Here is a 12,522-nt window from a genome sequence, read left to right on the forward strand (position 1 = left end):
ATAAACATCAATGCCTTTCTTTAAAATCAATACACAAGTATATATTTTTAAACCTACATATTTCGTTAATACTGCCTGATAACATGAATTTCTTATAACTAGGGAAATTGTGTCACTTCTCTTGCGTTCCGTGCAAGCAGTCAGGGTATATGCAGCAGTTTGGGCCGCCTGGCTCGTTGCGAACTGTGTGAAGTCCATTTATTCCTAACAAAGACCGTAATTAATTTGCCAGAATTGTACATAATTATGACATAACATTGAAGGTTGTACATGAAACAGCAATATTTAGACTTGGGGATGCCACCCGTTAGATAAAATACGGAATGGTTCCTTATTTCACTGAAAGAATAAACGTTTTGTTTTCAAAATGATAGTTTCCGGATTTGACCATGTTAATGACCAAAGGCTCATATTTCTGTGCGTTATTATGTTATAATTAAGTCTATGATTTGATATTTGATAGAGCAGTCTGACTGAATGATGGTAGACAGCAGCATTCATTCAAACAGCACATTCGTGCGTTTGTCAGCAGCTCTTCGCTGTGCTTCAAGCATTGAGCTGTTTATGACTCAAGCCTATCAACTCCCAAGATTAGGCTGGTGTAACCGATGTGAAATGGCTAGCTAGTTAGCGGTGTGCACGTTAATGGCGTTTCAAACGTCACTCGCTCTGAGACTTGGAGTAGTTGTTCCCCTTGCTCTGCAAGGGCCGTGGCTTTAGTGGAGCGATGGGTAACGATGCTTTGAGGAGAGCTGTTGTCGATGTGTTCCTGGTTCGAGCCCAGGTAGGGGCGAGGACAGGGATGGAAGCTATACTGTTACACTGGCAATACTAAAGTGCCTATAAGAACATCCAATAGTCAAAGGTATATGAAATACAAATGGTATAGAGAGAAATAGTCCTATAATTCCTATAATAACCTCAACCTAAAACTTCTTACCTGGGAATATTGAAGACTCATGTTAAAAGGAACCACCAGCTTTCATGTGTTCTCATGTTCTAAGCAAGGAACCTAAACGTTAGTATTTTTACATGGCACATATTGCACTTTACTTTCTTCTCCAACACTTTGTTTTTGCATTTTTAAACCAAATTGAACATGTTTCATGATTTATTTGTGGCTAAATTGATTTGATTGATGTATTATATTAAGTTAAAATAAAAGTGTTCATTCAGTATTGTTGTAATTGTCATTATTACAAATAAAATAAAATAAATTCGGCCGATTAATCGGTACCGGCTTTTTTTGGTCCTCCAATTATCGGTATCGGTGTTGAAAAACCGTAATCAGTTGACCTCTACTATCAACAGATAAAGGAGGGGGATATACAGGCCTTTTAGAAAACATTCACAGGAATTGAAGCCTACAAAACCCAATAGTACAGTGTTAGCAGATCAAATCACAACCCTCATGCAACAACAGCTATTTTATTTCCAGTCCCCACTAAAAAGAGGTTGAGGGCTCCATCTATATTTTTTCTGGATCTCTATGGTGCGCCTAACCTGGTTCTTCATCTCTAAAGAGATTCTGTAGTCTAATTCTGGAATGTACAACTCCGGGTCCTCGGAGAGAAGAGCTGTGCATCCTTGCTCTAATTTACTATCTCATCCTGTGTTTCCTCCTCATTGTGCATCATTTGATTACTGTTTGTGGTGAGGTAACATACTGTTCTACTCGTCGCTTGCCACCGCCATGTGCGGCAGAGCGTGTGTGTGTGTGTAACCATCTCCAGGCTGTGTGTATCATTAACCACAAAGTTTGAATCATTTCCCCAGTGATGCACAATCAAACAGGTTCTCTGTATTTGACATCCTCTCTGGATTTTTCCTCACCGCCTCTCTTTCTCTCCTTCTCTTCCTCCGTCCGTCCCTCTCTTTCACTGGAACGGTGAGGTGCAGAGGTGTTATTTAACCACCAAGTCCCCCACATCTACCAGAATGGCGCGAGCTGGGAGGTGTGTCGGAAGGGCACGGCCACGGAGCAGTTTGACGCTGTGGTCCTCACCGTGGCCATACCGCAGATCCTACAGCTGCAAGGAGATGTGGGCTCCTGTGAGTATTGATCTACCAACCATCCGCTGATGCACAGACATATGCATGGTTAGTCATAATACTACACAGCTCCAGTCTTTGAGGGCCGATGTGCTGTATGCTGCTACTTTTTAATCCTGGCCTTTTATCAATTAGGATCCAAGGAGGTTAAAAACAGCTTGACTGAGAATCTTGAGGGCCTGAGTTATGTACCCCTGATATACTGTACACTGAGTGTACAAACATTAGGAACACCTACTCTTTCCATGACAGACTGACTAGGTGAATCCAGGTGAAAGCTATGATCCCTTATTGATGTCACCTGTTAAATCCACTTCATTCAGTGTAGATAAAGGGGAGGAGACGGGGTTAAAGAAATATTTTTAAGCTTTGAAACAATTGAGACATGGATTGTGTATGTGCCGTTCAGAGGGTGAATGGACAGGACAAGATTTAAGTGCCTTTGAATGGGGTGTGGTAGTAGGAGCCAACTTGACACAACTGTGGGAAGCATTGGAGTCGACATGGGCCAGCATCCCTGTGAAACGCTTTCGACACCTTGTTGACTCCATGTCCCGACGAATTGAGGCTGTTCTGAGGGCAAAACGGGGGTACAACTCAATATTAGGAAGGTGTTCCAAATGTTTGGTATACTCAGTGTATATACAGCCTATGGTTTTGTTTCTAATCAGTAAAATATGTGCATTGAACAATATGTGAGATATTCAGATATTGTCTAGTTCACCTCTGCCTCTAGTTAAATGTGTGTTTTGGCATAGCTGGAGACAGCCAGGTCTTACGGTAACCTCAGGGTTAGAGCGTTGTGCCAGTAACTGAAAGGTAACTGGTTCAAGTCCCGGAGCCGACAAGGTAGAAAAATCTGCCATTGTGCTCCTCCCAATTGTGCCAGGTATGCTGGACATTGTTGGACCTTGGCTCTGACAACAAGCTGCTACTTAATTTTATGTTCATGATGAAGCTCCCCATAATTCCTCTGACTTAAGAAATTGGATGTTATGAGAAATCTTTCTTGATATTTGCTCCTCTCTCCAACACATATGTATGAATGCATCACTCTGGCCTCTCCAGACAGACAGAAAGACAGCTGACTGGCTGGACGGTGGGTGATTAGGCCCCACCAGTAGACCAACAAACACAAAGCCTGTCCTTGGCTGCCACACCGCTGTCCGGGTCCCTCCAGTCGCATGTTAAATCAGTCTCCAGCTGTCTCTCTGGCTGCGAGGGGCTCGCATCCACAGCCAAATTTGTATTCTCCAAGTGAGATTTCGAAACCCTAACGCAGTGTAGTGTAGATTCCTAAAGGACGAATATGGAAATGGGAGAGGAAGGCATAGTCCTCCAGGGTGTGTAGAGTTTCTTGGAAACGGTGAATAATGCAGAGTGTGAGCAGAAGTCGCTGCATTCCAAATGAGCCACTGGACTGAAAAGGGGAATAAGACAAGTGAAAACGGTGGAAAAGTGCCTATTGCTATTAGGGTGAAGAGATGGTCTAAGATGCTGAATTCCGAATGACTAGTTTGGTATCACGCACAGAATGTTGAGGATGGTCAAAGTAGGGCAGTACAGTCGTGGCCAAAAGTTTTGAGAATGACACAAATATACATTTTCACAAAGTATGCTGCCTCAGTTTGCATGATGGCAATTTGCATATACTCCAGAATGTTATGAAGAGTGATCAGATAAATTGCAATTAAGTGCAAAGTCCCTCTTTGCCATGCAAATGAACTGAATCCCCTAAAATTATTTCCACTGCAATTCAGCCCTGCCACAAAAGGACCAGCTAACATCATCTCAGTGATTCTCTCGTTAGTTAACACAGGTGTGAGTGTTGATGAGGACAAGGCTGAAGATCACTCTGTCATGCTGATTGAGTTCAAATAACAGACTGGAAGCTTCAAAAGGAGGGTGATGCTTGGAATCAGTGTTCTTCCTCTGTCAACCATGGTTACCTGCAAGGAAACACGTGCCGTCATCATTTGCTTTGCACAAAAAGGGCTTCACAGGCAAGGATTTTGCTGCCAGTAAGATTGCACCTAAATCAACAATTTATCGGATCATCAAGAACTTCAAGGAGAGCGGTTCAATTGTTGTGAAGAAGACTTCAGGACGCCCAAGAAAGTCCAGCAAGCGCCAGGACCGTCTCCTAAAGTTGCTTTAGTTGCGGGATTGGGGCACCACCAGTACAGAGCTTGCTCAGGAATGGCAGCAGGCAGGTGTGAGTGCGTCTGCACGCACAGTGATGCGAAGACTTTTGGAGGATGGCCTGTTGTCAAGAAGGGCAGCAAAGAAGCCACTTCTCTCCAGGAAAACCATCAGAGACAGACTAATATTCTGCTAAAGGTACAGGGTTTGGACTGCTGAGGACTGGGCTAAAGTCATTTTCTCTGATGAATCCCCTTTCCGATTGTTTGGGGCATCCGGAAAAATGCTTGTCCTGAGAAGACAAGGTGAGCGCTACCATCACTCCTGTGTCATGCCATCAGTAAAGCATCCAGAGACCATTCATGTGTGGGGTTGCTTCTCAGTCAAGGGAGTGGGCTCACTCACAATTTTGCCTAAGAACACAGCCATGAATAAAGAATGGTAGCAACACATCCTCCGAGAGCAACTTCTCCCAACCATCCAGGAACAGTTTGGTGACAAACAATGCCTTTTCCAGCCTGATGGAGCACCTTGCCATAAGGCAAAAGTGATAACTAAGTAGCTCGGGGAACAAAACATTGATATTTTGGGTCCATGGCCAGGAAACTCCCCAGACCTTAATCCCATTGAGAACTTGTGGTCAATCCTCAAGAGGCGGGTAGACAAACAAAAACCCACAGATTCTGACAAACTCCAAGCATTGATTATGCAAGAATGGGCTGCCATCAGTCAGGATGTGGCCCAGAAGTTAATTGACAGCATGCCAGGGCAGATTGCAGAGGTCTTGAAAAACAAGGGTCAACACTGCAAATATTGACTCTGCATAAACTTAATGGAATTGTCAATAAAATTCTTTGACACTTATGAAACACTTGTTATTATACTTCAGTATTTCATAGTAACGTCTGACAAAAATATCAAAAGACACTGAGACAGCAGACTTTGTTAAAATTAATATTTGTGTCATTCTCAAAAGTTTTGGTCACGACTGTAGAGGATGAGTTGGTGAAGCGGAGATATCTTCCTGAACTGTGCTGCACTGCGAGTGACAGTTAAATCTGGGAGGTACACCTGAAAGGAACTATAGTCTGGCTGAAGTGATGGTGTCAGCTATGTTACCATATACTGAATGACTGTGACATGTACTTTACAAACAGTAAATGTCAGTCCAATTCAAGATTCGCTGAATCTTAAGGAGCAGAGGGGAATAGGTTATTTCAATTAAGACAGAGCCTCTGTAAGTATTACATATCGAATAACCTGTCTCTACAATATTCACAGTGTTGTCTCGAGAAAATGTAAAAAAAAAAAAAATCTCTACTGGGGATCAAATCAAATTGTATTGGTCACATGCTGGTCACATGCAACAACTTTACAGTAAAATGCTTACTGTAGACATTCCCAACAACACAGAGTTAAAAAGTAAAACAAATATTTGCTAAATAAAAAAGGAAATAGTAGCACAATTTCAACAATAACGAGGCTACATACAAGGAATACCAGTACTGAGTCAACGCTCAGTGGTACGAAGTAGTTGAGGTAATTGAGATAATACAGTATGTACATGTGGGTAGGGGTAAAAGTACATAATGTGCTGCTAGTGAGTTCACTTAATAGACAAATTCCAAAGCTAGTTAGTCGGCCCAGTTTGACTGCTTTCATTCAAAGCCATAGAAATGACTTCAAAGCCCCCATGACTTAGAAATAGATTTATGGATTCATTCGAGAAATGTGCGCTGTGCCTTTTGGGCTTAGGTTTACTGTGAGAAACTCTATCCATACAAATGGTTCTGCTTTACAGAGACAGGCTGGAGTCATTTGGGAGCATTCTTCAGAGCCCCGGCTCCTTTGTTGTTTGTAATTTATACACAGATCTTTTGACACTTGCATGCATATTTTCTTCTCGCTATAGTTTTCGGTCAAATTAAATCTGACCCAACCGAACCATCTGTCTGCATGTAGTGTGTTGATCTCATCATGGATTGATTGTGTGTATTCATCGGGTGTGTTGTAAGTAACAGCAAATGCCCCTACAATGTGAAGGACAACTGGTTCATTCTAGAACACTCAACATCATTGGGAAAACAATTGTTACTGTATGAATATACACTGTTCATCGAACATCTCATTTCAAAATCATGAACATTAATATGGAGTTAGTCCCCCCTTTGCTGCTATAACAGCTTCCACTCTTCTGGAAAGGCTTTTCACTAGATGTTGGAACATTGCAGCAGGGATTTGCTTCCATTCAGCCACGAGCATTAGTGAGGTCGGCACTGATTTTGGGCGATTAGGCCTGGCTCACAGTCGGCGTTCCAATTCATCCCAAAGGTGTTCGATGGGGTTGAGATCAGGGCTCTGTGTAGCCCTGCCAAGTTCTTCCACACCGATCTCGACAAACTATGTATGGACCTCGCTTTGTGCACAGGGGCACAAACAGGAAAAAGTTGGAAGCACAGAATCGTCTAGAATGTCACTGTATGCTGTAGCGTTAATATTTCCTTTTACTGGAACTAAGGGGCCTAGCCCAAACCATTATTCCTCCTCCACCAAACTTTACAGTTGGTGCTAGGCATTGGGGAAGGTGGCGTTCTCCTGTCGTCCGCAAAACCCATAATCGTCCGTCAGACTGCCAGATGGTGAAGTGCGATTTAATCACTCCAGAGAACGTGTTTCCACTGCTCCTGAGTCCAAAGGCGGCAAGCTTTACACCACTCCAGCCGACACTTGGCATTGTGAACTTAGGCTTGTGTGCGGCTGCTCGGCTATGGAAACGAATTTCATGATGCTCACGACGGACAGTTATTGTCCTGACGTTGCTTCCAGAGGCAGTTTGGAACTCGGTAGTGAGTGTTGCAACTGAGGAGAGACAATTCTTTTGGTGCGCTTCAGTACTCGGCGGTCCCGTTCTGTGAGCTTGTGTGGCCTACCACTTTGCGGCTTAGCCGTTGTTGCTCCTAGACATTTCCACTTCACAATAACAGCACTTAGAGTTGACCAGGGCAGCGCTAGTAGGGAAGAAATTTGATGAACTGACTTGTTGGAAAGGTGGCATCCTATAACGGGTGCCACATTGAAAGTCACTGAGCACTTCAGTGAGGCCATTTTACTGCAAATGTATCTATCGAGATGGCATTGCTGTGTGCTCGATTTTATACACCTGTTAGCAATGGGTGTGGCTGAGATAGCTGAATCAACTAATTTGAAGGGGTGTCCACATACTTTGTATATATAGTGTATATACTTTTTGCCACACTCTGAATAGGCCCGGCAATAGACTAGCGTCCTGTCCAAGTGGTACACATGAAGCTGCCTTACACTACAGCAACAATAAATAATATCCTTCCCCTAATGAGCCATTCTGGCTCTTCCAAGCCATGGCTTGTGCAACAAGGCTACTTATACACTGAGTATACCAAACATTAGGAACGCCTTCCTAATATTGAGTTGCTACCCCCCTTTTGCCCTCAGAACAGCCTCAATTCATTGGGGCATGAAGTCTACAAGGTGTCGAAAGCATTCCACTGTTGTGTCAATTTGGCTGGATGTCTTTTGGGTGGTGGACCATTCTTGATACACACAAGAAACTGTTGAGCGTGAAAAACCCAGCAGTGTTGCACTTCTTGACACAAACCAGTGCCCCTGGCACTTACTACCATACCCTGTTCAAAGGCACTTAAATATTTTGTCTTGCCCATTCACCCTCTGAATGGCACACATACACAATCCATGTCTTAAGGCTTAAAAATCATTCTTTAACCTGTCTCCTCCCTTTCATCTACACTGATGGAAGTGGATTTAACAAGTGACATCAATATGGGATCATAGCTTTCACCTGGATTCACCTGGTCAGTCTTATGTCAAGAAAGAGCAGGTGTTCTTAATGTTTTGTATACTCAGTGTTTATTTATACATGTTTAAGACCACCATACATTGGTTTGCCTTTATAGATTAGATGCAAATTATATACAGTAGATAAGATATATTTCTAAGTGTGGGTGGTAGTAATAACTTTGTCAGATTCATTCATTATGCATTTTATTTAGCAAAAAAGGTCCTCCGAAAAATGTGAAGATGTCAGTGATAGTGGTGCAGTGCGAGGGACTGGACAGAGGAGGGCAGTAACAGGTGTGAGCTGGAGCCAGTCCCTGCCCCCATGAGGATGCAGTCTGGAAGTCATTTAAACAGAATCAAGCTCCAAAATAACCCTTGCTTCACACTTCCTCCTCTGTCCTGGTTGCTCAAAATTCTGAAAATATGAGACACTGATAAATGTGTTGTCATTATGTTGAACAGAGCAATGGGGAATAAGAATAGTCTGCGGATAATGTGCAGAAATCTACCCAAACAGTAATTCTAATAAAACATGTCTAGAAAGCCAAATCATACACAAAATAGTACTTTTTGGCAGCTACTGTATGAATTTTACTTTTGATCTCGCTGAACAGAGTCAATGTGGATTTATCTGTTCTCTGCCGACCCTTTTTGAAATGAACAAGTTTATTGGTAAAACCCCTCAGAACCACCTTGACTGAGTCTCCAAAGGGATCTAGTTATTTTTTTTAAGTATCTGAAACTGCAGGCATCTAGTGTTTCTTGAAGCATCTGAAACCGCAGGGATCTAGTGTTTCTTGAAGCATCTGAAACCGCAGGGATCTAGTGTTTCTTGAAGCATCTGAAACTGCAGGCATCTAGTGTTTCTTGAAGCATCTGAAACCGCAGGGATCTAGTGTTTCTTGAAGCATCTGAAACCGCGGGGATCTAGTGTTTTTTTGAAGCATCTGAAACCGCAGGGATCTAGTGTTTCTTGAAGCATCTGAAACCGCGGGGATCTAGTGTTTCTTGAAGCATCTGAAACCGCGGGGATCTAGTGTTTTTTTGAAGCATCTGAAACCGCGGGGATCTAGTGTTTTTTTGAAGCATCTGAATGGTCCAGCTCTTTGTTGTGCAGGTAGTCTTTAGATAATGGTTTCATGTGTTCTACGTTTGGTTAACATAATAGAGATGGTCTAGGTATAGGCCTGTTGTTCTTAAGGTTTCAATATAGCATGGCTCTGTTTGCAAAAAAGTGGTACGATTTCCTCCATAGAATTCCTTTTGTGTTGCTCTGGGCAAACTTAGGTTAGGAGTACAGTATGTGAAGACTTACCTATCTGCACCTGTTCCTCTATCTGTTTTTAGTCATAGGCTATATAGATTTAGTGTGAATGCAAGAGTGCATGTCTTTTTTTCCACCTCATTTTGTGGACAGTGTGAACACAGCATCACACTGGATCTGATCACCAAACATTTTGCTCCCTGCTTTTACATGACCGTCCATTCTGGTCTGGATTTTAGCCATTTTTATTACCGTACTGGTTAGCAATTATATCACCTTCATGGTTTTGTTTTCTGCCCAACGGTTATTTTATAATTTATTGTCGCCCTGGATGTCTGCCTAGTTGAGGGCCTCTCTTTGGCCACTTCCTGTTATCTGCTGCACTGCTCCCCGTCTGCCCTGGTCTGTCTCTCCCAGTCTGCTACAGGTGCTCTCGCCACTCTCTCTCCCTCCCTCTCTCCCCCCGGAGCTTTGCAGACTTGTTTACGGGTCTGCTGTTGGACTATTTGATTAGTGATTCTTGCTGTGTTTTGTATTATTATTTAGGAACGTTTTTCATTTGAAGTAGCCCATTCATAGCCCATTTAATGAGGGTTTAGCGTTGCGTTGGCTACACATCTTAGGTTGTTCTGTTAACTTTTTAATGTGTTTTCTCCCATGGTAATTGATAGGGCAATAAACTAACATGCTGCTGTAGCTCATTTTGCTGTTGTCTGACCTTGGCTTTTACCATGTTGGCAATACTTTTAGAGCTCGTTGCTCTGTGAATGAGGAAATACATGACTGTTTCTCCTTCGTGTTTCGGGAGAAACCACCCTCTTGCTCCGTAAATGCACGTGAGAACTGTGCATATTTCTCCTAAACAACATGGGAGAAATCTGACTCTTGCGCTTACATGTCAGGACTGTTCTCTTGGTGCTTAACCATGTCTCTGGACTTCACACATCTCCTGAAATATGTGGCCTTAAAGACTGGTGACTATGGATTGTCGTTCAAGTCCCGTCTGTAAAAAACCCTGATCTAGACTTGCCATTATCTTGCTGCTTCTACTGTCTGGAAATGTGCAATCTAACCCAGGTCCTGACATTTATACCCCTGCCGAAGTAAGTAGTCAGAGTGGCCTAAAGTTTCTGCATATGAATGTAAGAAGTATTTTGCTGAAGCTTGACGGTCGTTCTGACTTCTGTTACCAAACTTAAGCAATTTGAATATCTGTCTTAGATCCTAAACCTCGTCTCATCTTTAGATATTGTTGTATCTTGTTGTTTATAGACCTCCATCTGCTACTGCTGGCTCTCTGGATTGTATTTTTTTTGAATTGTTATCACAGAATGTCAACTCTGAGTTTGTCCTGCTGGGTGATCTGAATCAGGATTGGTTAACATCTAGCTCTGATCAACTCAAAATTCTATGGAATACCTATAATCTCACCCAGATTGTCAACAGTGTAACTAGGTTGATTATAAAGTATCCTCTTTGATTGATTTGATCTTAACCAATACTCCTCATCGTTTTAATGCTTCTGGTATTTTTGCAAATGACATTAGTGATCACTGTGCTATTTCCTGTGTGTGAGATGGTAAAACTAACTCCTAAGCGATCTCCACGTGTCATTATGAAAATAAACTAGAATCAGTTTGATATTCAAGTTTTTTTACATGACGTATCTAGCATGGAATGGAATTGAATTGAATTAGTCCCTGATGTTGAACTAGCCTTATCTTACTTCCACAACGCATTCCAGGATGTATGCAATAGGCATGCCCCTTTTTAAAAAAAAAATTAGGATTAAGTGCAGAAAGAACCCTTGGTTTACTGATGAATTTACTAAAATCATAAGGGAACGAAATGCTATGTGGGCTACAGCAAGAGGATGATTGGATGTCTTTTAAATGTCTTTGAAATATGGGTGTGGCAATGACCCGAAAACTGAAAGCATACCACTACCTTAAATCTACTTCGGATAATTTAAATAATCCCTCCAAATTTTGGCAAAGTAGTGATAGGTTTGGAGTGCAAAAGAAGATACACAGCTTCCCAAACAATTGTTGGTAGCGACACAGATTGTAACTGAGAGAACCTCTGTTCTGAAAGCCTTAAATCAGCATATTCTAGATGCAGGCAGTTTATTTGAAAAGGTTGAAGGTATAAATGAGCCCCCCGTGAATTTACCCGACACCCCTGTGCACTCCTTCGCCAGGTTCTCCTTCTCATCCTTCTCCTTTTCAGAAGTGCATAAAGCCCTGAAAGAAATTGATATAAAAAAATCCCCTGGCCCTGATGATCTAGACCCCCGCCTCCTACACCTAGCTGCTGACATCATTGCTCCCCCTTAACATGTACTTTTAACCTCACGCTTGACATTAAGGAAATCCCGAAGTTATGGAAATCTGTTTTTGTACTGCCTCTCCTGAAAGGTGGAGATCCTTCGCTACTTGACACCTATCGACCCATATCAACATTGTCTGTACTGTCAAAGGTACTGGAGTCCTTTGTTACGTAATATGTAATTGTTGTACTGTGTGTGTGCCTATAGTTTGGTCCAATGTTGCGTTAGTGTATGCAAGTTGTTTAGTCTGAAACTGTCTTGAAAAAGACTTAAGTTGTTTAGTCTTGATAAAGAGATGTTATCTCAATGAGAAAAACCTGTATAAATTAAGGTTAAATAAAAACATTTAAAACATTGTTTTATTAGATGATTGGACTGGATGTGTGCATGTTATTCTGTTGATTTCTGATTTATTGCCTTACGATCGACGATCTGGCCACTATCCCTTTAGAACTGCAAACAATATGAAAGAAATCAAAGCCCTTGGTTTCAATCAACCACATATCCAAGCTGTCAAATGTACAGTGGGCAAGTTCTGAACATACTGTTCAATGTTGTCTCGTCTGAAGCGTTTGGTTTTATGATTGGTATCCGGCTGAATACTCAGGCATAGCTTGTGCGCGTCTTGTGGTGTGTCTTGGCCTTCACAGCACTTTTCCTTTCCTTGCAGGGGAAATGAGTGGGAAATACGGCCATGTATCGTTTGCAAAAGATGAATGAACTCTGGGAGCACTGGCGGGACATGGCACGCCTGATATAAATCACTGTGGTCTCCTGGCTTATTTGTTCCCCATAATATATTGCAGAGGATTTGGGGTCAGCGGTTTGACACGGTTCCTGGAGCACTAGTTTTAGGGAGGAGAGGTGTCCTTTCATCCAGGGTGGCTTGCCAACGTCTTTG

General features: G+C 42.3%; 1 protein-coding gene across 1 annotated transcript in view; it reads left to right on the plus strand.

The window, feature by feature from the left end:
- Positions 1–12,522, plus strand: part of LOC139376574 (renalase-like) — a 59,362-nt gene that overhangs the window by 11,152 nt on the left and 35,688 nt on the right. The window contains 1 exon segment of the mRNA XM_071119316.1: positions 1,900–2,052. Within this exon segment, the coding sequence (XP_070975417.1) occupies positions 1,900–2,052 (153 nt within the window).

Source organism: Oncorhynchus clarkii, chromosome 20, assembly GCF_045791955.1.
Source record: "Oncorhynchus clarkii lewisi isolate Uvic-CL-2024 chromosome 20, UVic_Ocla_1.0, whole genome shotgun sequence".
Classification (NCBI taxonomy): domain Eukaryota; kingdom Metazoa; phylum Chordata; class Actinopteri; order Salmoniformes; family Salmonidae; genus Oncorhynchus; species Oncorhynchus clarkii.